The sequence below is a fragment of the Caenorhabditis briggsae genome, assembly GCF_000004555.2.
Source record: "Caenorhabditis briggsae complete genome, chrII, whole genome shotgun sequence".
NCBI lineage: Eukaryota > Metazoa > Nematoda > Chromadorea > Rhabditida > Rhabditidae > Caenorhabditis > Caenorhabditis briggsae.
Window position 1 is genome coordinate 3505988 of NC_013486.2, and position 27161 is coordinate 3533148.

Sequence of the window (27161 nt, forward strand, 5' to 3'; positions counted from 1 at the left end):
GAAATTGTAATTTTTGTTTCAACTAAGGAACACAATTCAGCAACAAAAAGGAACATTTTTGTGATAATCGAGAATTCCAGCACTTCTTTACTTAAATTTTTTCAAAGTGTATTTTGTTTATAATTATAGGCTTATGCTGAAAAACCTTGTTCACATCAGTGCCGGAAAAAGACGTTTTGGCCTAAGCCTACAACACAAAAATCGTAATATTTTGTGAAAAATTCCTGTCAAAAAGTATTGAAATTCCCAAGTATAAGTAAAATGTTAAATTTTCCACTGGATTTTTTAGAGACCATTCCGTTTTTTCTGTATTTCGGGAATATGGTTTCCAGATTAAGCCTGGTTGGGACCACAACCTAGAAAAAATTGGATCTCAACCTAGAAAAAAATGGGTCGTGACCTAGAAAAAATTGGGTCGTGACCTAGAAAAAACTAGGACATGACCTAGAAAAAATTGTTTCGTGACCTAGAAAAAATTGGGTCACGACCTAGAAAAAATGGGTCGTGACCTAGAAAAAAATTAGGTCACGGCCTAGAAAAAAAAATGGGTCATGACCTAGAAAAAACTAGGACATGACCTAGAAAAAATTAGGTCATGACCTAGAAAAAATTAGGTCGTGACCTAGAAAAATTGGGTCCTGACCACAAATCCTGACAAATTTTTTCAAGGACCAGAATTTCATACTAGAGCTGAAAACACACCAGGTGAATATCAGGGCATTACTAGGTCATAAAAGGTGGTGGCCTAGAAAACTCAACTTTCAAAAAAATATATTTGAAAATTGAAAACATGGAGTTTGAAAAAAAAACAACAATTTTTAAGCCTACCAATTTTACACCTGTGGGAAAACCCCGGATACATATTTTCTACACATCTCCTCCCGAATTATTATCTCTTAATAAGAAGACTCTTATCACAAATGAATATCAGAACACTCGACCCGAAATTCCCGACCGACGGCGGCGCACTTTTCCAAGGACACCTATTCGGAGATATGCAGATTCATTATTGTCATCGCGCTTTAGTTTCTCGGACGTTCCTTCAATTGGAACACTTTCATACAATTTGATACTTTTCATACCGTAAAACCTGTAATAGAAGGGTTCCCTTACTTTGAGACATTTTATCTCGGTTTCTGTCAAAGATAGAAAAAAGTTGTCAACTAATAAATTGTTCAACATAATTTCACAAACATTTTATTAGTGCACAGATTTTTGTTATCTTGAATAGATATTGAGATAATTGAGCTCAAATCGAACCATGGGCTTCCGTTAGAGGAATTTTGATATCCACACAGGCCCAACCGCTGTCAATGCATTCGAGTTGTGTCATTTCCGATTGATTGGACTACTAGGACCTGAAAATTTAGATTTTGCATTCTGACTTCTAATTTTCCGTATTTTCTCTAATAGAAGCTCTGCTATGAGCCCAATTATCTCGGTTCCATTGAGAAATATCAAAAATCTGTCAACTGATGAAATGTTGGTGATATTATGATAAACATTTTATTAGTAGACAGATTTTTGTTAACTCTTATAGAAGTTGAGATGATTGAGCTTAACGTTGCCAGGGTGGAAGCCCTTCTATATGTTACGGTACATTTACTGGGTGCTGTTAAATTTGCTGCATCCTTCATTTATATCGAAATATCCTAGAACTTTTTTACAATTTGCAGGATGTTGATTCCTCAATCTTCTCAATCGATGCTGGTCGCTTCGACCATAATTTCAACGTTTGCGTTCTTGGCAACCATCACTATCCTCCCAATTTTCTTCATGAAAGTTCAGAGAATCAACTCTCAAATGCTTACGGATTTGAGAAATTGTCATGTGAGTTTATTCTCTAACTTTTTTTGTATCAAATTTATCGTGGAGCTTAAAAAATCTGCCATCTAAACATTCCTAAAAATTTCAGCAAGACAGTTCGGACATTTGGAAGCAACTTTCTCACAAAAGTGTGAGAGAAAAGAGATCCTACGGAGGACAAAATTCGATTCCAAGTGGAAAATGTAAAATTCTTTACAAGTTAGGGGATTCCATGAAGTTTAAGGGGCTCTGGACAAAATAGAGCGCTCAGGGGAACCCAATGGGTTCCAAGAGGGCTCCTTGGGCTCCCTTAGGTCACCTTGGGCCCCTTGGGTCCCCTTGAGTCCCTTTGGGTGGGCCCTCTTGGGTAATCCGGGTATTCAAGGGGGCCTAAAGAGATCTAACAATAAGGGGACTCACTAAACTGTTGGGAGGCTTTCTTGGGTCCCCTAGTTTTTCAGGCCCTCTAAACTTTCTTGGGATCCCTTAGCTAGGATAAAGCTAATTATTCTGGAATAGAGCCAATTATTTTCTTCCAGGCTGCAGTTGCCAACAAGGAAAACCGGGAGCCATGGGTCCAAAAGGATCTGATGGTGCTCCAGGATCCCCAGGAATCATTGGACTAAACGGGCGAAACGGTCGAAACGGAAAATATGTGGCATCCGAAGCCCACAACGAGCCAGCATGCCAAAAATGTCCAGTGGCACCACCAGGTCCGCCAGGACATCCAGGAAGAAAAGGACTACGCGGACAGTCTGGAAATGCTGGAACTGCTGGAAAGAATGGAATTCCGGGACGAATGGGACCACCAGGACCACCAGGAGTAAGAGGGCCACCAGGAGAATTGGGAATGCAGGGACCACAGGGAGATCCTGGAAAGGTTTTGAATGGAGCACCACAAGGACAACCGGGACGTCCAGGAAAGGTTGGGCCAAGAGGAAAAGGAGGACATACTGGAAGGTTAGCCGATTTTGGCTTTATATTTTTTGAAAATTCTCACAAGGTTTTAAATTTCACCAACAATTTCCATCCATTTTTCTTAGATTTCACTTTTTGTCTGCTCCTCTTTTTTGGTTACTTTTGTTCTCACGAACAATAGGAAAAAATGGCCAAAAGTCAAAACTTTGTTTATTTTTCGTGCCATCTACAATTTGGCTATGTACAGGGTATTGACCGGTTTTTTGGTTTTCGATCTGTGAATGAACTTCAAAACAGACTTGAATGTGGTAGGTAGGTGGCAATTTAGTCGACTAGTTGTTCAAATCTTTCTGTACTTTCTGTGAATGACGTTTTATACCGAAACGATTGTAAAACCTGTAATAGAAGGGCATGCCAACTTTGAGCTGATTTTTTTGAATTTGGCGCCAAAAGGGTGTCCCAGTGAACGGGTAACAAGACATTCCAACGAAAAATTCCGAAAATAGTCAAGTCGAAAAAGTACCGAAATTTGCGAAAATCATCGGTATTTTCACATTCGCGACAGTTTTATGAAATTTTAAGATTTTCTCGAATTTCAGAATTTCAGAATCTCAAAATTTAAAAATTACAGTACTGAAATTTCTGAATTTCTGAATTTCTGAATTCCTGCATTCCTGAATTTCAGAATTTCTGAATTTCTGAATTTCTGAATTTTTGAATTTCTGAATTTCTGAATTTCTGAATTTCTGAATTTCTGAATTCCTGAATTTCTGAATTTCTGAACTTCCGAATTTCTGAATTTCTGAGATTCTGAGATTCTGAGATTCTGAATTTCTGAATTCTGAATTTCTGAATTCTGAATTTCTGAATTCCTGAATTTCTGAATTTCTGAACTTCTGAATTTCTGAATTTCTGAATTTCTTCTCAAAAATCATTGCTCTATTACTGCTCCTTTTCCATTGAATTTCTAGAAACTTGCCTATTTTCAAGTTTCAACAAAACCTCAAAAAACCTCAAAACTAACGTCATTTTTTGAAACTGATCCCCCAAACATATGATGGCTCCTGGCTCACTAGACCCCACACTACTGAACAGAAATAATTAAACTAAATGATACACCAACTCTTCTTTGTTTTCTCTCTCTCTCTCTCTCTCTCTCTCTCTCTCTCTCTCTCTCTCTCTCACTCACTTGCTCCTCATCACTATATGATCCTCCGTTCGTATTTGTTTTTCACCACAAAACGCCCTTTTGTTGTTTTCTTTCTTTTTTCGCCCCGTTTTTCCGAGAGTGCTTGCTCTCACGAGCATAGTTTTTCCCTTTGTTCCATCTCTCTCGGGCCGTTCTCCTCCAAAGAGCAAAAAATATGAGCATCATCAATTTAACGTCATAATCATGATTCCTTGCCACTTTCCCTTTGTCTCTTTGGTTTTGTTCCGACTTTTGAAAAAAAAACACATTGCCAATCGGAAAATTGGATTGTTTAAAATTGCTAGTTGATTTTAACCACAAGGCAAAATGTTCGATAAGCTGAGATTCAAGATTCTGAAGTTCTGAAATTCTTTCCGAAGTTCTGTAACTCGTTTCTAAAGCTGTGAAATTCTTTTTGAAGTTTTCTGAATTTCTGAAATTCTAAGACTTCATGAGATTCTGAAAGGACGCAAAATTGATATTCCTAAATATTCTAGTTCTCTATATTCCAGTTCTGATCCTAATTTTTAGAATCCCAAACAAAAGATCCGAATTTTCTGATCCTAATTTTTTAGAAACCTAACAAAAAACCTAATTTTCTAATCATAATTTTCAAGAAACCTTTCGAAAGATTCCAATTTTCCGATACTAATTCTTAGAAACCTAACAAAAGATCCTAGGTTTCCGATCCTATTTTCCGGAAACCTACTATGAAAATCCACATTTTTGCAATCCGGATCCTCCGCTTTCTTCCCAATTGATCATGATCATCCCTATCACACCCATCTTTCTCCCCCGGTCATTTCCGTGTCGTCCCCCAATTTTTTTCTCATTTCCGCCGATCGGAAAAAAGGGATCAGTGGGAGACAAAAAATTAGTGATTTTCCTGTCCAGCTGGTTCGGAGAGGAGTGTGCGCCTTATAGTGTATTCTGCGATTTTTGATGTTTTTTTGAACAAAAAAGAGTTTCGATTCTACTGATAACACTGTTTGTGGTCTTTTGTCTTATCAGGATTCCTGATAAGACAAAAGGAGTGGTTAATTTACCTTCTCAAAATGTTATATGTGCCGGTTTTTCGTTTAGGTTACAGTACCTTTTTTGATTTTTTGGTTTCTCTTTTGTCCTTGAAAGTTGAGAATCCCGGTTTACAATCAATGTAAAATAGTGTAGGTGACCTATTTTTCACTTTGTTTTATTTTTTTCTTCTGCACAAGAGTTTACTTGTAAAGTCTAGAATGTACCTTGTGTTTTTATAGCTTTCAAAAAATCGTTCCAAAATAAAAAAAGTAAAATTATATGAAGGTTACTGTATTGTTTGAGTCAGCTAGAGACGCAGACAGTCAGACACGCTAGCTTCTCTGTGTCTCTGTCTATGATATTTTAACGTTGTTGAAGCTACTGACTTTGAGCGCGCATATCTCTACAACCATAGTAGCTAGCAGAATACTGTCAACTAACAAAATGTGAGAAATGCATTTTTCAGTATTTCATTAGTCAACAAATTTTTGATATCTTTCACAAAAACTGAGATAATTGAGCTCAAATTTGACTATACATGTACTTTGAGCTCAATTATCTCGGTTCCCATAAGAGATATCAAAAATTTGTTGACTGATAAAATGTTTGTGATAATGTTATCAACATTTTTTTAGTTTACAGATTTTTGATATACCTCACAGAAATCGAGATAATTGAGCTCAACGTTGGTGGCGGTTCGGGTGGGTTTCTATTAGAGGAAATACGGTATCTCCTTAACTATTACAGACCAAAGAAGTCGTTTTTGAGATACAAGAGTTTGTGATTACTGTGTTGTATGATGATTTTCTTATGATTCGAAAAAATCCTCTTTTTTAGTTCTATCTTTCAGTCCATTTACTTCTCAAGCTAATCCAGTCTCTTCTTTCAGAGACGGTCGCCCGGGTCTCGAAGGAATCGCTGGTGCTCGAGGAGTTCAAGGAGAACGTGGCTCTCGTGGAGCTCGTGGACCGCCAGGACCACCAGGACCATCCGGAACCGACGGTCGTAAAGGATCGTGTTCTCATTGTCAATCGGACGATAAGCCACATCGGGGTGCACCACAGGAGGAGCCGAATCCAGAAGGAGAGTATTCTGAGCAACAACCAGTGGAAAGTATTGAGCCAGTCCCACAAAGAAGACCAGCTCCAGTACCAACTACTACTACAACCGAAGCAGCCCCAGTTTATACGGATCCAGTGACTCAGGAACCAGTTAGACATAGAGCTTACCCAGCAGCTGCACCACCTTCTTCTTATAATACTGGAAACTCTGGTAGGTCTTTTTTCGGAACCAAAAACTTGAAATTTGGAATTTCTCTAATAAAAATAAAAATTCTAATACATTTTTTATTACTTTTCAGAAGTGGTTCCCAAGACAATAAACTACCCGGACACAATCAATCAGCCCAACTATAAACACGATGGTGATGTGAGTGGCGCCGCCGGAACTTCAGATGATAGTGAAGACGTTAACGTCATCCCAGCTGGACAGTATTCTAGCAGACAGTACGCTTCGAAAACGAACAAAATTGGAAAGGCCATTCATTTCGGTTATTCCAATGATCAACTATCCGCATTCAAACCAATGGGAGGAGGAGCCGATGAAGAGGAGGAGATTGAGGGATATGGACAGCCAAGAGCATTCCAGACTAATAAGGTGAGATATCAAAATTTCGCAACCTAAAAACATATTGATGATAATATAACAAACATTTTATCAGTTCACAAATTTTTGATATCTTTTTTGCGTACCTAGGCAATTGAGCTCATCCGGACCGTTAACTTTGTGCTCATATATCTCGGTTCCTATGAAATTTATCAAAAAACCGGTCAACTAATAAAATGTTTATCATAATATTAAACACATTTTGTTAGTGGACAAAAAGTTGTTAACTCTTATAGGAACCGAGATATGTGGGTTTAAAGGTGATGGTATTTTCTCATTCGACGTAAATTGTGTCCCTAATTTGACCTAATTCTTTTCCAGGGCTACAACGTGCAAATCATGGGATCTTCTCCCACCAACAACAACCCGACCTACCAAGCCGCCCCAGTCGGCACCGCCTGGAAGCAGCCAGAAAATCACAAAAACCGTCACTACACCCCACAATATCTCCCGCCACCCGCCTACATCCTCTAATAATACTGACAATTTCCCAATTGCCATCGGCATCTCTTTGTGGTTTTCGGCTGTTTTCAATTTTTTGTATGTTCTCAACTTTATCACTGGCAAAGTGGTTATTTATGATGAATAATAAATTATTTCGGAATGGACAAAGAAGCATAAATGTGAAAAAAGATCATGACCGTATTGATTTCTAACACGAAACGAAACAAATAACATAAATTCAGGCTGAAGGATAAGGAAATGGAGTTCATTTTCAGTTCAAAGAAATTTGAAATGTCTATAGAGCGCGTTTCCATTAATCATTTTTAACCATGCTTCAATGATTACCAAGTTACAGTACCTCAGGGGCGAAAGTCGTATGGTCAACTTCGGCGCCCCAAAAAAACCAGTTTAGAATTTTTCGAGTTTTCTGAAAATTTCAGAGTATACTAAACTTAGATTTTGAGACATGCTCCTTGAAAGATGGAAGCCGCCACAGTGCAAGAGAGAAAGAGGAGAGCAGGTTTTCAAAAGCGCACATTTCCGAATCCAAAAAAAATTTTTTTAAGTTGTCAATTACAAAAATGGAGCTCTAGTTTTGTTTAGTATACTCTGAAATTTTCGAAAAAAAAAGAAAAGTTCTGAACCACTTTTGTAGGATTTTAAAAGGGACTACCGTAAACAATATAACAGAAGGCCGTCAACTTTGAGCCTATATACAACCGTCTACTTTGAGCCTACACGAGATATATGGGACTCAAAATGTGGGTGTGCTTCTCATACAGTGATTACGGTATGTTTCATTGAAGTCACAGTAAGACTTTTTGTTTGATATTCTAGACTGATTTGAATTATGAACTCCATTCCCCTATCCCCAGAATTTCCAAAATAAAGATTCAAAATTAGACAGCCGTTGGAGGTGGTTGTAGGAACTGTCGATGTAGCGTATCTCCACACATTTCTTCATCGAAATCGTCATTGGAATGACTGAAAACCGAGTGACGAGCCCAATTTACAGAGTGTCGGGTTCGCTGAAAAATGTTTTTTTTTTAAGTTTCAGCTCCCCCACAAATTCAGGGTGGCGCACAATTATCTGGACTCATAAAAATTGGTACACTTAGACATAAGTATCTTGAAAGCTTTAAAAATTGGTCGGAATATATTTTGACGGTTGATCCAAAGCTACTGAAGTTTTCAAAGCGATTCCTCAAGCTTAGGTATTGTTATTATTGTCCAAAAATGAACGCCGCAGTGTTTCCTTGTAATTTTCATGGGGTGAAGCAACTTTAACAAACGAAAACATTGACAAGCGATAACTCAGCTCAACGTTAATCAATTAAATTGAAACTTGGCCAGTTTTCTGATAAATTCCTTGAATACTTGCACTTTAAATTTGAACCCAGTACAACGCTTCACTCAAATTTTATGCTAGTTCAAACTTGATTCAGGGTAATTTTCCGTAGAAGGCAGTTTTTGACGGATGAATTTCTGAATAACATTTTTCAGATGCTTCCAGAATGAATTATTAATTATATGATTCAGCGGACTCACTTCCAAAACAGCATGTGGTAAATTGTGCAGTGATTCCACTTTGCAACAGTGAAAAACGATAACGACTGCAATTGAAAAAAGGAGAAGAAGTGAGCACATGGCGATTGCTAACACAACAAGAAGTGTTTCAGGAGATAGAGTCATTCTGAAACGTTTTTAAGATTAACTTTTAATGAGATGAAGAGAAATTGGAAGGATGGATATAATGAGGGATGAAATTGCTCTCATGATAAATTGGGAGAAAAGAGCCAGGAAGGAGCTGGATACTTCAAGTTCAAAATGTCACGATTCTAGAATTTTTTCTAATTCTAACAAGGATTCGGATCTTCTTGGATTCTGAGATTCTGCGATTTCGAGTTTCTAAGATTCTGGGGTTCTAAGATTCTAGGATTCTGACGTTTCGAGATTTCGAGATTCTGAGATTCTTGGAATCTGAGATTCTTGGAATCTGAGATTCTGAGATTCTGAGATTCTGGAATTCTGAGATTCTGAGATTCTGAGATTCTGAGATTCTGAGATTCTGAGATTCTGAGATTCTGAGATTCTGAGATTCTGAGATTCTGAGATTCTGAGATTCTGAGATTCTAAGATTCTGAGATTCTGAGATTCTGAGATTCTGAGATTCTGAGATTCTGAGATTCTGAGATTCTGAGATTCTGAGATTCTGAGATTCTGAGATTCTGAGATTCTGAGATTCTGAGATTCTGAGATTCTGAGATTCTGAGATTCTGAGATTCTGAGATTCTGAGATTCTGAGATTCTGAGATTCTGAGATTCTGAGATTCTGAGATTCTGAGATTCTGAGATTCTGAGATTCTGAGATTCTGAGATTCTGAGATTCTGAGATTCTGAGATTCTGAGATTCTGAGATTCTGAGATTCTGAGATTCTGAGATTCTGAGATTCTGAGATTCTGAGATTCTGAGATTCTGAGATTCTGAGATTCTGAGATTCTGAGATTCTGAGATTCTGAGATTCTAAGATTCTGAGATTCTGAGATTCTGAGATTCTGAGATTCTGAGATTCTGAGATTCTAAGATTCTGAGATTCTGAGATTCTGAGATTCTGAGATTCTGAGATTCTGAGATTCTGAGATTCTGAGATTCTGAGATTCTGAGATTCTGAGATTCTGAGATTCTGAGATTCTGAGATTCTGAGATTCTGAGATTCTGAGATTCTGAGATTCTGAGATTCTGAGATTCTGAGATTCTGAGATTCTGAGATTCTGAGATTCTGAGATTCTGAGATTCTGAGATTCTGAGATTCTGAGATTCTGAGATTCTGAGATTCTGAGATTCTGAATTTCTGCAGTTTTGAGATTCTGAGATTCTGAGATTCTGAGATTCTGAGATTCTGAAATTCAGAGATTCTGAGATTCTGAGATTCTGAATTTCTGCAGTTTTGAGATTCTGAGATTCTGAAAGTCTGAAATTCAGAGATTCTGAGATTCTGAGATTCTGAGATTCTGAGATTCTGAGATACTGAGATTCTGAGATTCTGAGATTCTGAGATTCTGAGATTCTGAGATTCTGAGATTCTGAGATTCTGGGAATCTGAGTTTCTGAGATTCTGAGATTTCGAGTTTCTATGATTCTAAGATTCTGAGAAGCTGGGATCATAACATTTGGAGATTCCGAGTTTCTGATGCTCCGAAATTCTGGAATTTCGAGGTTACAGAATTTGATACATTTGAGATTCCAAGAAGTTCTGAAAAAGCAAACATGAAAAATCTAAACTTCAGAAATCTAAAAAAATCTGAAAAGCCAAAAATTTCCAGTGAATTTGGAAGAATCAGAATTTCAGAAAACTCACAGAATTTTTTACAGAATTTCAGAAAACTTCACAGATTCACAGATTCTGAGATTCTAGGATTCAAGGATCCTGAGATTCAGAGATTTTCAGATTCTAAGGTTTTGAAATTCAAGGATTCTAGGATTTTGGGGACCATGAATCAAAGACCGAACGAAAACAACTTACGTGAAGAAACAATATTTCTCAACAATGGGTTCCTTGGCGACAACAGTGGCTAGCATGGGAGGAGGGACAAGAAGAAAAATCTGAAACAAAAAACTATTCTTCGAAAAAAAGAGTTTTCAGGGAAAGAGAGAAAAACGGGGTCCATAGAAGAATATGTTCGATTGGGCGGGAGAATTTCACGCTCTAATGCTCACATCATCTTCATTTTTAGATGGAGTAGGGAGAAGAAGAAGGAGGGGAAGAGGAAAAAATGGGCAGAAAATATTACTACTACTACCTTCTTTTTATATTTTTATACACAAAGAGAAAAGAAACAGCTCCAGACAATGGAGAAAATGAATAACATTTTTTGGGGGAAAGTCTGGAAAAGAGGGATTCTTGTTTTTTTGAGAAATCATTGGGAAATTCAGAATTCAAAAAATAAGAACAAAGGAATTCTGAGATTCTGAGATTCTGAGATTCTGAGATTTTGAGATTCTGAGATTCTGAGATTCTGAGATTCTGAGATTCTGAAACTTTAAACTTCTGAAACTCAGAAATTCCGAAATTCTGAAACTCAGAAATTCCGAAATTCTGAAACTCAGAAATTCCGAAATTCTGAAACTCAGAAATTCCAAAATTCTGAAACTCAGAAGTTCTGAGATCCAGAAATTTTAGGATACTGAAATTCTGAAATTTCGAAAAAGAAGAAATCAAAGTTTGTGATTTTTCGAGCGGAAAATTTGACATTCAAAACACATTTTATTGGGTTGAAAATGAAGAAATCGGTCTTAAAATCTCAGAACCTCGAGATCTTTTTTCAAAGAATTTCTGAAAACTAAGAAAATTTGGAATATTCTCCACTGAAATCGTCATAAAAACTTATGAGGATAAAATCGAATTTTCAGGAGAAAGGAGAAGAATTTAGGAGAAACCGCTCAATTCCACTCGCCGGAAAAAAATGAATAGAAAATAGAATTTTTCAGTAGGAACATTCTGTTTTTTGTGTCTTCGTCATCACTCTTCTTCCAGAAAGACAAATTATAATCGAAGAAGTGCCTGGACAATGGAAAAAGGACAAAGAAGGGTTTTTTCCGTTTTGTATTACTGTACCAACAATCTACCGTAATTCTAATTTAGAAAACAAAACAAACTACAGTAATCCTGAAGGTACAGTATTCCTGAAGGTGTCAAAACAAAACCTCTTTTCCCATATGATAATCCTTTCCATTTTAAAATCAATTCCCTTACAGTAATCCTTTTCAATTCAATTCAATTCAATTTATTACTTTTCATTTTCAAACATTTTTCCCTGCAGTAATCCTTTTCATTCCTGATTTTTATTCAACCTACAGTAATCGTTTTCATTTTTGAATATTATTTCTTACAGTATTCTATGAATCCGTTTTCAAATTTGAATCCTCTTTGAAATAAGAATATATAATTCATCACTACTGTTTTGGACTTTGTACTGTATCAATTTTCTTCTCTCTCCTCTCTCATCTCTTAAACTCTCACCACTTCCTAACTCCCCATTGCTCACTCTTAACACACTCATTATGACAACCGTCTCTCGAGTTTCAGTAATGACACACATTTTTCCTCAGTTTTCAGAGACCCCGCCCCCTTTTCTTCCTTATCATTTCTTTCCAGCTCTTCACCGGTGACGGTCGACTCATATCGGTCTCTTTTTTCCCCTTTTTGCGCCGTTTGGCCAGTTCGTTCATCTCGCATTTTCGTTTCCCCCTTTAATATTAATTCCAATTTACCAGTTCTTCTCAAACCAAAGGATTATGTCAAACGCTGTTAGTAGGGGGCCGCCTGGGGGGAGAGGAAAGCCCAATCAAAGTGAGTTTCGAGAATCGGAATCTTGAAACTGACATCTCAGGTTTTTCAGACTATTATCAAGATCACAATGCTGGTGGTGTTCCCGATCAAGGGCAACAATTTGTAATGCCAGTAGTCCCACAGCAAGGACAGGGTTATCAAAGATACCAACAAAATCAGATGCAGCAGCAAGGGTATCAACAACCCTATCAACAACAATACCAACATCAGCAATATCAACAGTATCAGCCACATTCGCAGGCTCCTCCATATCAACAACATGCACAACCACCTCAGCCATTGTGAGTTTTTGTTCATCACTGTTCAATGAAATAAATGTACATGCTTCATCGCAAAATTTCAGCGGTGGATACGCCCAGCAGGAATATAGTCATCAGCCTCACATGTACAATCAAAGCTATCAGTACCGAGCTCCTCCACAACAATATATGCAAAGCGACACTGTCACTTTTCCACAACCTTCACAGCCTCCCATGACAGCTCCTGCACCGGCAGAGAAACGACAGAGGAAACTCCTCGAGATCGTGGATCCAAATACTAAGAAAGCTATAGAAGTGAAACCACTTCAAACACCGACTGCTCCGGTGATTCCTGCTGTTCCACTCGGCCCAGATTTTGATTACAACAAAACGGACAAAGGGTGGCACTGAAAATGCAACATATTATCTTTTTTAATTATTTTTCCTCACAGTATTAAAGGATTTTATTTTTTGGCAGGTAATTCTTGAATAAAGTTTTGTATACCCTTTGAAAATTATTGTTTTTTATGAAGCTAATGAACAATTAGAAGCCAATTAGAAGCCTGCCCAAACTTTCCCATATACATATTTTGCTTCCTTTGTTAGATATCAAAAAGTGGCTCACTTAGAGCTCAATTATCTCTTTTCCTGGGAAAAATCTCAGAAATCGGTCAACTGATAAAATGTTCATCTAAATATCACCTACATTTTATTTGTTTACTAAATTTTTATATCTCTTATAAGAATCGAGAGAATTGAGCTCAAAGTGCAATATAATTTTTTACTGCTTGTGAATAGAGTAGAAGTTCAGCTTCAGGAAAAAATCTTGCCAACAAAAAAATAGTTCAATTTATTATTAGAATGGTAAACATTCAAGATAAAAACAGGTTTCGTGCAGAATTTCCAGCTGAATGTCGGCTGCGACGACTGTAGATCGATAGGTTATCCACAAAGTCCAAACCATCCATAACGTCGGGTGAGAAGGCGATGACACCGTCTTCTGGCTGAAACATAAGTTTTTTCCAGGACTCCAGGATTCTAGGATTCCAAGATTCCAGGATTCCAGGATTCCAGGATTCCAGGGATCCAGAACTCCAGAATTCTAGAATTTCGGGATTCCAGGATTCCAGGATTCTAGAATTTCAGGAATCCAAGAATCCAAACTCACCACCGTCTTCTCCACATCATCTTTCCCAACCAACATGCCAAATCTAGCCAACGCATGTAACTGTCCAACGCCTGACACCAATCCTTGTTTCATATTCAAAGACTGTGCTAATTGGAACATTTTTCCAGCCAACTGCTTAGCCTTTCCGACATGTCTTCCCATGTAATGCACTCGATCAATCATTTCGGCAGCGACAATATCCAACGTGATTGTGACAAGAATCACACCAACCGCAAGGAACACAACCATATGGATCACGTTCATGTCCGGCTGAAAATTGTTGACCTAATTTTTGAATTTAAGAATTTCAAATATTTTCAATTTTGTAGCATCGGTTAAATGTGGTACGGTAGTTTTGAACATTGCGTTGTTTAGTAAGAATATAAAGTTATGTACTAGTTTAGTCTAATTTCAAAATTCCGAAATTCGAAAGTGGACGGAGCTTAAGTCCGGTAGCGAAATCAAGTTTCTTTAAGGATTTTGCAACCTAAGCTCCGCCCACTCTCGATTTTGCGGTCTCAGCGTTAACTTTGAAAAAAACTCACTGTCAAATCTCCGAACCCAATTGTAAAAATGGAGGTCAACGAAAAATAGACAGAATCCAAAAATGTGATACTGGAAGTGGAGCAAAGAATCCAGCCGACAACTAGAGGATAGGCAAACAGGAGGCATACAAAGATCGCAGCAGGTATTGCCATGTTCTGGAAAATTCTATGTTCAAAAATCACTTTTGAACTCTCGGAAGCAATAGAGCTCGATTGCTCAAATACGTTCACATTGTAGAAACCCTTTGAGCTCAATTATCTCAGCTCCTATGGGAGATATCAAAAATAAGTCAATTGATAAAATAATGCTGATATTGTGATAATTAACTTATTAGTTGAGTAATTTTTGATATCTCTTATAGAAACCGAGTGAAATTGGCTCAAAGTTGAAGACTGGGTGGGCTTCTATCTTGCCTATACGTGCACTTCGATCTCGATTATCTTGGTTCCTATGAGAAATATCAAAAATCTGCCAACTGATAAAATGATGATAAATGATAAACATTTTATCAGTTGACTAATTTTTGATATCTATCATAGGCACTGAGATATTTGAGCTCAAAGTAGGCTGACTTACCTCCCCAAACCATCTAGTCACTAGCTGTGCCGCAAATTTTCCAGTATCAGCCATAGTGACCAAAGTTAACGGAATACCTAAAAGAGCATAAGCAACCAAGCAGATTCTACCGTACGCGGAGACTGGGAAAATGTAGCCATAACCTGAAAAATTGTTAAAGTTGAGCAAGTTTGCTCCAATGCAAAAGTTCTCTCACCCACTGGGATTACTGTAGTCGTCGTAAAAACCAATGCTGAAGAGAAGGACCACATGTCTTTAGGAACGCCGTTCGGGATTATAAAATGCTCAAAAGCATGTGCATTATGAGCATCTTCCAGCATGTACATCAATTTTTTGGTGTAAGTTTCCAAGATTCTGTCTGTTTCTGGTTGCAAAGCACTCAGATTTCCCAGAAATTGATCTTTCAGCTCTTGAAATTTGAAAATCGCTTTCGCTCTTCTTTTCATTTCTTCTGGCCGCTCGATTGATAGAAATAGGTAAGCTCCGCCCACTGCATAAGTGACACAACTAACAACAAGTCCAGTATGAAGTGCAAGAGGACCCAGATGCTGAAAAAATTTTTTTAAAAAGTAGGTTCCTCGGAATTTTGCCTCTCGTGGATTTGAACTTATGGGCCCACCGCTGGTGCAGCCGCGACGCTACCAGTTGTCAAATTTTTGATATCTTTGGCAGGAATCGAGATAATTAGGCTCAAAGTAGACTTGAAGAAACTTCGGAATAAAACTTACAATTTTTAAGTTTAAAAAAACTCACATATTTCTCGATCAAACTTCTCTCTGTCGTCGATTTCTTATCCTTACTCGCCGCGGATAACATCTGAATTTTTGCATTTTCCTCCAGCGACACAGTCATTTTTAGGGATGGGAGGATTGAAGGGGAAGGAGCGAATAGAAAAAAGGAGGAGAGTACCCTGGTCCGGTTTTATTAAAATATTCAAAAGAGCTCATAAAATGATGAGAGTGGCAGACATAAAATACTAATTGGATGGACGACGTATTGGAGTCCTGGAATAAGGAAACAAGGGGAAAAATGAAGAAGTCTATTTTGGAGAGAGAGAGCGGGTACTGAATTTTTGATAATTGAGAAAGAATTAGGTCACTATATATAGGTTTCGTTGGGAAATTGGATTCCAAGATTATATGATTCCAGGATGCTAGAATCCCTGGATTCTAAAATTCCAGGGTTCCAGGATTGCAGGATTCCGAGATTCTAAGATTCTAGAACTTTAAGATTCCACGATTCCACGATTCTGGGATTCCAGGATTCTAGGATTTCCAGATTCCGCAATATCAAGATTTCAGGATTTTGGGAACCTAAACTTCCAAAATTATAGGATACCAGGATTCTAGAATTCCAGGATTCCGAGAATCTAGAATCTCTAGATGTTACAACTAGGATTGTAGGATTTCAGGATTTCGAAATTCCTAGTTTCTAGGATTACATTTTTAGGTTTTGTGAAGGATAAACACCGTTTATATAATATTTTCAAAGTCTCAGAAACCAATTCCAGTATTCCGATAAATAGTTCTGCCCGGTAAAAGAAACACTACGTCAAGTATAAAAAAACTAGAGAACAATGAAATATAATATATCCATTTTTCTTTGGGAAAAGACCCAAAACTTTTTTCCTCCTCAGGACCGAGTTGAGCCCAATTGTCTCAATTTCTCTATTGCCTCTCTCTTCATCTTACACACTATTTCTCCCCCATCCGGATCCATCAGAAATGCAACGTCGTCTCACCTTGTTTCCGTCATTCAACTCGCCTATTTTTTGGTATTTATATTTCATTCAACGGGAATTGTAGACTCTGCAACACAAAAGTATATTAAAAAACCAAGTTTATTAGGATTAATATTGGGTCAGCATTCAAAAATTGCACAAAAAAATGAGGGAGATCACATCACAGAAAACAAAAAAAAAATGAAAGAGAAGAATTCTCTTAATTTAGCTTTTTCGCCTTTTGCTCCATTAATTTGATGGCCTCTTTGATCACTTCATCGTCCTCGTCCTCATCCGCTTCTCCGCCTTTTTTGCCATTCAACTTTTTCAAAAGTTTATTGCGTTGATTCTTCTGCTTCTTCATCGATTGTTTCGCTCGCCAATTGAACATCAAAACCACTAGTATCAAAGGAATTGCCAGCGCGAGAAGGGATTCAATGGAGTGGAATCGATGGTTGGAGGTCATGAAGACGAGGGAATTGCTGGTCAATGGAGTTCATCTGAATATTCTGACTTTTAGGTAACTGAAATAGAAATACAGGACGTTTGTCTTCAGGTACCCGCTCACATTCCTTATACTGGACACGGTAGTTCGTATTCCGTATAAAGAGACTTCAATGCTTCAAATCATATCCAGAAATGCGACTTGTAAGATTTTCAACTAAGTTTATCTCCTTCCCTCCTTTTTCCGAAGTTCCCATCTTTTTATCAATAGAACTTTCTCAAGTTCTGTTTCTTTAATTGTTTCAATCATTTTTATCCAAGATTTCTCTTTGATGTTAACACTCCACACTCAATTCCATTCAAAAACATTATATTTGTCTATGTTACACTCGAAAATTTCAATTTTCCATTCTTCTTCTCATGATAAATTACTCTTAACTCTATTTTTGATAATTTTTCATCGATTTTCGTTCAAATTGGCGAAAATTTGTTGATTCTGTGAAGGAATGTATGATGTTGTTTGAATAAAAACTGAGAAACACAGCAACATCATTTTATTCAGGATTTGAGAAGCAATATCATTTTATTCAGGATCAAGATGAGATTAAAGGTGGGGGGACAGGAGATTTTTCGTAGTTTTTTTGTAGCTAGAGTATGCATTCTACCGTCACGGTGTACAACGCTAAATGTCACTACAGCTGTCGTCCTCGCCTTTATGTATGCAAACGGGCGTGCGCTTTCTCTTTGCCCGCGTGGCTCAGTCGGTAGCGGCGCCGCACCCTCAATCATCGCCCTCACAAGTTCAACTCCTCGAGGGGCGTCTTTGAACGGAAGAACATTATTTTTTTCATGTCCCCCCCACCTTTAATGCAGTGTTTCTTCGATTCATGAACATCTCGAATTGCTTCTGATTTTCAGAGTGTTTCTTTTGAGGATATATTTTTCAAAGCCAAGTCAGAACCTGAAAAACTCGATCGGAGACGTATTTGGAGTAATTTGTCGACTGATCGCAGAATATTCATCATTCCGTCATAGTTCGGATAACAGAAGGAGATTTTTCAAATAGGATAATAGTAAACATGGAGAAAATCACCAAATTTTCGTCATGACGCGTCAATTTAAACGAACATCGGTGAAAAATTATCAATTGATAAAAAGCCATTAAATACCGTGCGGCGCTTTTGTGAAAAGGGGCGGAGCGCCTCACATTAGGTTGTTTGCTTGTTTAAACACAATTGTTTGTGAACTGACATTCATGAATATGAATGAATTATTACATGAATTTCTAACAACTAAGTTCCTAACAACTTTCTATTTATATACGAATTTCCAACAACTTTCTTTCAGGCAGAAACATCACCGCAAACCTCAATGTCTTTAGCTGCAAATAATGAGAATGACGAGGAACGATATGTCATCGGTAAATTCGGATAGAAAAAATAGTTTAACTGATGAAACTGTTTCTCAGAAGGCGTCAAAAATCTCATAGCTCTCTCGAATATTGCCAAGTTGAAAGAACGAGAAAATGAGTCGCTTCGCAAGGAAAACCAATCACTTAGAGAAGAACATGCAAAGACTGTTGAGTTAGAAAGAGAGCGAGTGATCCATCTCAAAAATATTGAAGTTCTTCGGGAACGCGTAGAAGAGTTGGAGAACACTCGAATTGATGTGAACAGACGCGAGTGTGGGACGCAAGTTGAAGTTCTAGAAGTATCGGTTTGCGATGTGTCATCCCTCACAAAAGAGAAAATCAGCAGTTCGGACGATACGTGTCTCCGAGAAGAAATCGACAAGCTAATCAAATGTATGGAAGAGCTGTCCGAGGGAAGGCGAATAGAAGACCTTCCGGAGTCATTCCGATTGGAGCCTCCTCCGTACTACTACAGCTCAGATACCTTTTCTAGAACCGTCGATATTTTGAAGACGATTATGAAGGGTGGACGATTCCTAAACAATATGATTAACGATTTTTGGTGCTCGTTGATTCAACGTGCCGAGCAGATCGAATTAGTTATCAAAGATAAGACGGAAAAATCCAAAAAACTCGCGGGTGATGAGATTATCCGTCTGGATATCATTCATGCGAAGGAGAAGAAAGCTTTCCGCACCAAACTGCAAGAAACCGAGAGAAACCTATCCTCATCTCTCCGAGAACTCGAGGAATACAAAAAACTGACGGCGAATGAGGCGGCTCGAAGTCAGAGCGATTCCCAATTGTAAAAGAATTTTCAGTTTATTTTATTATTCACTTATTAATTACAGAACTACCGGATCCGAAATTCCAAGCAGCACAATAAACGAACACCAAAAAAGATTTGACAAGCAGCCACCTCCGATGGGAGAGTCCGCCCAGCGAATTGTCACTCTTGCTTCATCCAAAGACGCATGGAAGCCAGACAGACAGAAAACAGCTGAGGATATCAGTGCAGAAGAAGCTGCTGTCAAGGTAGGATTTTAATTTCCAGTATTCAATCTAGATTTTTTGTTTTCAGGAAGTCTGCAAGAAGGTACGTTCACTGATGAACAAGGTCACACCAACATCGCAAGGCCCATTGACGGCAGAGTTTATCTCCTACAATGTTTCGTCCAACGAAAGTCAGTTGACACAAGTTGTCGGAATCGTTTTCGATAAGGCCGTTGAGGAGCCGAAATTCTGTGCACTTTACACAGAAATGTGCAAAGCCCAAGTCATCCACGAACTCGCGAAAAGTATGGGAAAATCTGCATTCCGAAACACCATCCTCACGAGAACACAGTCGTTCTTCCAAGATAAAAGAGATATTGATGCGGAGAAATTGGCAATTATTGAGAAGGAAGAGGATCCAGTAAAACGGGAGGCTATGCTCATCGAAGAGAAACAAAAGTTCAGAAGGAGGAAGTTCGGAGTGGTGGCTTTCATCGGATATCTCTATCGTAACAATCTCCTTTCCGCCAAGCACGTTCATTCTTGCTCGCTGGAATTGTTCGCATCAATTCTCCCGAAGAAAATCGATGAGAAAGAACAGTTGTTGAATAAAAAGGACTTCGATGAGGAATCAATTCACTGCGGTCTCCAGCTTATCGAAACAGTAGGAGTTATTCTCGACAATTCCAAGGACCCAGGACCAGCGCTCCTAGATCAATGGTTCAAGAAGTTTGAGGATGCTAAGCCGCTTTGTTCGAACAAGATCCGATTCATGATTATGAACTTGAACGAGTTGAGAAAAGACAAATGGGTTCCAAGAAAGTCGGTTGAGTCTGGACCAAAGAAGATCGACGAAATCCACAAGGACATCCGCCAAGAGAAGATTGACAACGAGAAGGGTCTATTTTGGAGAAAGAGAGGATACTGCATTTTTGATAATTGAGAAAAAATTAGGACACTATTTTTAGTTTTTGTGGGTTCTTCCTTTTTTCTTCGTTGGGAAGGAATCAAAACGAAATTTTAAAAAACAGCTTATTCTTAAGATTTATATTATGTCAGCATCATTCAACAAAAATTGCACAAAAAATAAGGGAGATCACATCACAGAAAACAAGAAATATGAAGAGCTCTTAATTTAGCTTTTTCGCCTTTTGCTCCATTAAATTGATGGCCTCTTTGATCACTTCATCGTCCTCCTCCTCATCCGCTTCTCCGCCTTTTTTACCATTCAACTTCTTCAAAAGTTTATCTCGTCGATTCTGAATCCTCTTCTGCTTCTTCATCGACTGTTTCACTCGCCAATTGAACATCAAAACCACTAGTATCAGTGGAATTGCCAGCGCGAGAAGCGATTCGATGGAGTCGAATGGGTGGTTAATGATCATGTAGACGAGTTTCTCGAATTGTTGGCCGATGGAGTTCATCTGAAAATACTGACTTTTAGGTAACTGAAAAACGAAGAAAAAGGAACTATCATAGATCTAGCGGAAAATTGAAGTAAAAAAACAGCGAAATCGTTATTAGAAAATCGTCGAAAAAATACAACGGCGCCCAGAAAATACTGACACTTTTCTTGTAAGAATCTTGTTAGAATCATTCATATTGTACATAAATACAGAATCAGTGTAGTATTGTGAACCGAAAATAATAAGAAATCACAGCGAAATACATGGAAAATCAACGGGGCAAGGAGAACGAGAGTAGAGGATAAAGCAAACAGTCAGTAAGGTAAAGAGCACTTCAAACATAGAGAGGATCATCGATTGAGCACCGCCGATTGGCTGATTTTGTCCCAGTCCATGTCGGTTGGAAGGCGTTCTCTGATTTCGCGTCTGGAATTCAAGCTTGAATTGAAATTATAAAACTGAAAAGGCAAACCTCTCATCATAATCGTCGATACTGACTCGAAACAATGCCGAAGCGAATCGCAATCCAAGGTTTCCGTAGTAGCAAAACCGCCGGCCAGATGCCACAAAACACTTCCACATGCTGCAGAGAAGCAGCTCACGAAAGATTCCTCTGGAAAAAATCTCGTTAGAAAGGAAAAATCTCAGTTAATAGAATTACTTGGTTCCATTCATCATTCCCACAAATCCCGACACGGTTCTCCATGTGATCCAAAGGTCGACAGATATCTCGAGAAGGCCGAACATGTCGACACCGAGACGAGGGAACCACCAGGATCTCCATGACTTCAGTGTTAGCTGCTTCTGATATCGGGTTCTGAAAAGAAACTTTGAAGATAATTATTCTGGCAAATTGCTCACTGGCACTGTGTGCACATCACTTGCTGCACTGCGTTCGCTTTTGCGAACCACATTCCGAGGCATTGATTGTGGACCCACTGTAATAATTTTATTCAATTTCAACAACACAATTTTCATGATAATTGCTCACATGAATTGATCCTCGACACCTGCAGGGATGAACGAAGCTCAGTGTGCTGTCTTCTTCTGTTCCGAAGCAGAATTTGCAAGATTTCAGTGTCTCTTCGTCCGCCATTTCTATAAAAATGTTCTTATTTGCCTCGTTTTTTTTTCAAAAGATATTCTTTTTTGCAACAATCATTTGTATGTTTTTTTAGCAGGTCAAACCGGTCCAGGGAAAAACGCCAAAACTCGGGGGGGGGGGAGCGAAATAGTGTGTCGAACGCGGAGGGTTGTGTAGATTTACGCGCTCTGGCACACTGCCAGGCAACTTGTCGCTACGAGACCCATTGTCTCTCGGCTCAGCCTAAATTCATATCGATTTTTTGTAAAAAACCAAGTTTGTACTGTTTTTTAAGTACAAATTTTTCTCAAAATCACTTTAAGATAATATTTCAGTCGTCTTCAGCATGTTTTGATTGCAATAGTTGTGCAAAAGCAGCGCTAAATATTGATTTTTGAAGTTGCGAAATGTGTCGGTTGTTGTTTACATCCTGTTTTAAGTGTTATTTATGACAAATTTCGTTGCGAAAATCATATTTTCGAAACAGCATTGTTGAAACTAGTATTTTTGACTTAGTTTTTGTTGAAAATTTTTAAGCGCATCTAGAAACTTTATCCAGGTAGCTTCCGGAAGAAAAATTGATCTCTTTTCCTCATTTTTTCTTTAGTTGCAAGTTCAAAATAACCTTTTTATTTTCAAGAATCATCGATTTTTCCCACAAGACCTTTTCTGTATTCCCACCTTCTGACGCACGACCGCTCCGCACCTCTACATCCCCAAACGTTCAAACGCGTTCGTTTCGCGCCTTATTTGTGCCTATTGATTTCCCGCTGCTTGATTGATTATTCACCTCATTCTTCAGTTTGTCCATCTCAAAATTTTATTTTCTCCTCTCATATTGTATTCCCATTTTACATTGATTTTTTCCAGAAGTTCTTCTCAAACCAAAGGATTATGTCAAACGCTGTTAGTAGGGGGCCGCCTGGGGGGAGAGGAAAGCCCAATCAAAGTGAGTTTCGAGAATCGGAATCTTGAAACTGACATCTCAAGTTTTTCAGACTATTATCAAGATCACAATGCTGGTGGTGTTCCCGATCAAGGGCAACAATTTGTAATGCCAGTTGTCCCACAGCAAGGACAGGGTTATCAAAGATACCAACAAAATCAGATGCAGCAGCAAGGGTATCAACAACCCTATCAACAACCATACCAACATCAGCAATATCAACAGTATCAGCCACATTCGCAGGCTCCTCCATATCAACAACATGCACAACCACCTCAGCCATTGTGAGTTTTTGTTCATCACTGTTCAATGAAATAAATGTACATGCTTCATCGCAAAATTTCAGCGGTGGATACGCCCAGCAGGAATATAGTCATCAGCCTCACATGTACAATCAAAGCTATCAGTACCGAGCTCCTCCACAACAATATATGCAAGACACTGTCACTTTTCCACAACCTTCACAGCCTCCCATGACAGCTCCTGCACCGGCAGAGAAACGACAGAGGAAACTCCTCGAGATCGTGGATCCAAATACTAAGAAAGCTATAGAAGTGACACCACTTCAAACACCGACTGCTCCGGTGATTCCTGCTGTTCCACTCGACCCAGAAGACGAGAAGAAGAAGGCAGAATTGAGTCATCAATTAAAAGAACAAGTCAGACAGCGGTTCACATCCACAAATACGGACGATGGACATCAATCGAAGTCGCCTAATCTACAAGGATCGGGTCCGCTTCCAAACTTCAGTCAGCCACCTCCATCGATTTCGAGCTCTCATCCAGTCGCGGAAGTCGTTCCAGAAGTCACTCAACCGGCTCCTAAAACTCCAGACGCTCAGACCAAAGTGGAAGCAGGAGCTCCGCCAGCAGAGCCTGTTACGCCAGTCTCTTCACCACAATCTTCTGAGACGACGAACACAACACCAGCCAGTGGCACTGCTGAATCTGCCGTCGCTGGACATGAAGCTCGTGTGACTCCTACCCTCCAGAAAGAAGAGTCGAAGGAGGAAGACGACGACGATAAGTTTGATGAGGTGGACCGCAACGAAACACCAGATCTCACTGAGTCACAAATCGAAAAGACACCAGAAGAACTGGAAGAAGAGAAAGCGCAGAAGGAAGCCGAAGAGAAGGAGAAAAGGAGAATCAGAGAAGAAAGTCTTGAAAAGAAACTCGAAGAACTTGTTGCATCCGGCGATGCCAACATCGAGAAGGGATACTTTGCAAGAGATTTCATGATCACGATGCGAGCACTCGAAAAGGAGTTCGCTCGTACTCCATGCCCACTATCTCAACAGCAACTGAACGATTTCGGTTTGGATATCAAGACGATGCAAATTCCACAAAACAAAAAGACGAATTTCACACCACAATGGATGCCCAACAACAAAGGAAATCGCCAACAGAACGTAAGCTTTAACTGAGATTTTCCAAAAATTACTTCTTCTCCTTTCAGCCATATCGCGGACGAACTACTACAGATGGAACAGGCCGTGGAGGACAGCAACAGAGAGATCGTGGAGGCCACAACAAACGGCCACCACCGGTGAGAGCGTCCATCGAGCGAATTCCGCGTGTCACTCTTGCTTCATCCAAAGATGCATGGAAGCCAGACAGACAGAAAACAGCTGAGGATATCAGTGCAGAAGAAGCTGCTGTCAAGGTAGGATTTTAATTTCCAGTATTCAATCTAGATTTTTTGTTTTCAGGAAGTCTGCAAGAAGGTACGTTCACTGATGAACAAGGTCACACCAACATCGCAAGGCCCATTGACGGCAGAGTTTATCTCCTACAATGTTTCGTCCAACGAAAGTCAGTTGACACAAGTTGTCGGAATCGTTTTCGATAAGGCCGTTGAGGAGCCGAAATTCTGTGCACTTTACGCAGAAATGTGCAAAGCCCAAGTCACCCACGAACTCGCGAAAAGTAATGGAAAATCTGCATTCCGAAACACCATCCTCACGAGAACACAGTCGTTCTTCCAAGATAAAAGAGATATTGATGCGGAGAAATTGGCAGTTATTGAGAAGGAAGAGGATCCAGTGAAACGGGAGGCTATGCTCATCGAAGAGAAACAAAAGTTCAGAAGGAGGAAGTTCGGAGTGATGGCTTTCATCGGATATCTCTATCGTAACAATCTCCTTTCCACCAAGATCGTTCAATCTTGCTCGCTGGAATTGTTCGCATCAATTCTCCCGAAGAAAATCGATGAGAAAGAACAGCTGTTGAATAAAGAGGACTTCGATGAGGAATCAATTCACTGCGGTCTCCAGCTTATCGAAACAGTAGGAGTTATTCTCGACAAGTCCAAGGACCCAGGACCAGCGTTCCTAGATCAATGGTTCAAGAAGCTTGAGGATGCTAAGCCGCTTTGTTCGAACAAGATCCGATTCATGATTATGAACTTGAACGAGTTGAGAAAAGACAAATGGGTTCCAAGAAAGTCGGTTGAGTCTGGACCAAAGAAGATCGACGAAATCCACAAGGACATCCGCCAAGAGAAGATTGACAATGAGAAGGCTCGCGATCAGTATGACCGCGACCGTGATCGTCGCCACGGAGGAGGCGTTCGTCAAAGCAGCAACTCGTTGAGAAAGCAAGTCCCAGTCTCAAGGAACTCTTTGGACAGAAACCGAGCTCCAGACCAGAAGAGAGCGCAAGCAGCTGCTAACACCAAGCTTGCTTCATCAAGTATGTTTCCAAATTGTAATTTTAAAAAAGTCGTAATCTTTTTTTCAGATGTTCAACCAAAAAACATTACTCTGTCGAGTGCAATTGGAGACCAATCGCTAAGAACGAAAACTTCCTGGTCAGGCGGAGCTTCTGGAGGTGGAAACGCAGCTGAATCGACCGCGGCTCCAGCAGCAGCAGGAGGAAAAGCATGGGGACGTCGCGACTCGAATGATCAGCGGAAGAAATCTGCCATCGATGAGAAGCAAGCGAGTTTAGCTGCAGCTAGAGAGATCGGAAACATGACACTCTCTGCACGACGATCCGCATCTCAAACATCGATTCCAGACAAGGTTGACGAAGGATTGACGGATGAAGAGAAGGCTCTCCGCGCAAAGATCATGAACAGTGTCAAATCTGATATTCAAGAAGTTGTCAGCGAAGACTTGTCACAACAAGAGATGGCTGATTCGTTCAGTAAGGACTATGTCGGCAGCGCAAAATATGGAAATCCATCATTGACGGTCGTTTATGAGATGATCATTCGAGCTGTCAGTGAGAAAAACATGAAGGAAGAGGAGCGGAAAAAACTTGCCTGTGTCCTCCGTATGTCACTGGTGTCCGACGCCGCGAAACAGTCTTTCATTGACGGGTAAGAGTTCTCAAGAGCTTTTCAGATACCATTCTAGATTCTTTTCAGAGTAACTCGGTTCTGCAAATTCGCTATCGACACTGAGCTCTACCAAGACTTCCCTCAAATCTGGAATGTGACCGGTGAAGTTCTCATGAATACAATGCACGTGCACCATGAGGTGATAGGAGATTCTGAAGTCAAGACGATATCGTTGACTGACATGAAGTCAGCTTTCCTGACGGCTAAAATCGAAAAAAGAGACAACGTTATGTCGTTCGTTCTATTCGTGGAAGTTATCAAGCGATGGGTAAGTTCATATTTCTTCTATAAACGAAAACTCTACTTTTGTTTCAGACTGATGCCGAAATCGCCGAAACTGGAGCAGTGGAAGCTCTCGCTTGGGAGTTCCAAGATCTCCCATACCGAGAGAAAATGGAGAAGGAGGGACTACGGACGGAAATGGACACGGTGAAGGCGAGCAACGGAAAGACGTTGTCCAGTCTTCTGTCGAAATAATATATCGTCAATTCGCCATTTTCGGCCAATAGTAGTTTTATAGAAAAATAATTTTTGTGTGCTAAAACCTTATCTTAATTATCTATGTGAGAACGAGTTGTTTTTGATACGGTCGTAACATGTCAAGTTTTTCGTTTTGCCTCCCTCCCATTCACCTCTTTCCGCGTTCGTAGCCCATTTTAAATGTTTCTTTGGGTCCCCCTCTCTTTCTATGGTTTTTACATTATTATTGCTTGTTATCTTTTTCAAATAAGAGGGTTTGCAGAAAAGGTGCTGAAATGAATGCCTGGAAAATTGTTGTTGTATCCTACTCCACTTTTTCAGATATTCAGCAACGCCTTTTTTGCAGACTTCTACAGATTTAAATTCAGGTTTCGAATCGAAAACGGATTCTGTGAATCGCTGCGTTCGTTTC

The 27161-nt window shown here is 39.3% G+C and overlaps 7 protein-coding genes across 7 annotated transcripts; 3 read left to right on the forward strand and 4 right to left on the reverse strand.

Moving 5' to 3' along the window:
• Positions 1 to 1677: 1677 nt before the first annotated feature.
• Positions 1678 to 7069, forward strand: Cbr-col-76 (the record flags this gene model as incomplete). Its single annotated transcript, XM_045241900.1, has 6 exons — positions 1678 to 1830; positions 1916 to 2009; positions 2346 to 2766; positions 5781 to 6202; positions 6291 to 6586; positions 6917 to 7069. The coding sequence occupies 6 exons, from the start codon at positions 1678 to 1680 to the stop codon at positions 7067 to 7069; spliced, it is 1539 nt and encodes a 512-aa protein (XP_045091593.1).
• Positions 7070 to 7938: 869 nt separating this feature from the next.
• Positions 7939 to 8731, reverse strand: CBG00715 (the record flags this gene model as incomplete). Its single annotated transcript, XM_002630237.1, has 2 exons — positions 7939 to 8067; positions 8588 to 8731. 2 exons carry the CDS (start codon positions 8729 to 8731, stop codon positions 7939 to 7941), a joined length of 273 nt encoding a protein of 90 aa, XP_002630283.1.
• Positions 8732 to 9171: 440 nt separating this feature from the next.
• On the reverse strand, positions 9172 to 10619 carry CBG00714 (the record flags this gene model as incomplete). Its single annotated transcript, XM_002630236.1, has 3 exons — positions 9172 to 10003; positions 10069 to 10293; positions 10564 to 10619. 3 exons carry the CDS (start codon positions 10617 to 10619, stop codon positions 9172 to 9174), a joined length of 1113 nt encoding a protein of 370 aa, XP_002630282.1.
• A 1716-nt stretch (positions 10620 to 12335) lies between these two features.
• Cbr-ifg-1 lies at positions 12336 to 26740 on the forward strand (the record flags this gene model as incomplete). Its single annotated transcript, XM_002630232.1, is given in 9 exon segments — positions 12336 to 12390; positions 12452 to 12671; position 23289; positions 23292 to 24335; positions 24383 to 24589; positions 24636 to 25617; positions 25666 to 26248; positions 26297 to 26537; positions 26585 to 26740. Coding segments are annotated over 9 exon segments (3489 nt in total), but the record flags the coding sequence as incomplete, so codon positions are not given.
• Positions 13502 to 15771, reverse strand: Cbr-twk-3 (the record flags this gene model as incomplete). The annotated part of the gene is made up of 6 exons (XM_045241901.1): positions 13502 to 13633; positions 13798 to 14067; positions 14343 to 14498; positions 14920 to 15062; positions 15116 to 15467; positions 15673 to 15771. 6 exons carry the CDS (start codon positions 15769 to 15771, stop codon positions 13502 to 13504), a joined length of 1152 nt encoding a protein of 383 aa, XP_045091594.1.
• Positions 17279 to 20430, forward strand: CBG00712 (the record flags this gene model as incomplete). The annotated part of the gene is made up of 5 exons (XM_002630234.1): positions 17279 to 17287; positions 18431 to 18503; positions 18552 to 19299; positions 19346 to 19529; positions 19576 to 20430. The coding sequence occupies 5 exons, from the start codon at positions 17279 to 17281 to the stop codon at positions 20428 to 20430; spliced, it is 1869 nt and encodes a 622-aa protein (XP_002630280.1).
• Positions 21244 to 21989, reverse strand: CBG00710 (the record flags this gene model as incomplete). The annotated part of the gene is made up of 5 exons (XM_002630233.2): positions 21244 to 21319; positions 21366 to 21506; positions 21555 to 21710; positions 21755 to 21831; positions 21885 to 21989. The coding sequence occupies 5 exons, from the start codon at positions 21987 to 21989 to the stop codon at positions 21244 to 21246; spliced, it is 555 nt and encodes a 184-aa protein (XP_002630279.2).
• Positions 26741 to 27161: the final 421 nt, after the last annotated feature.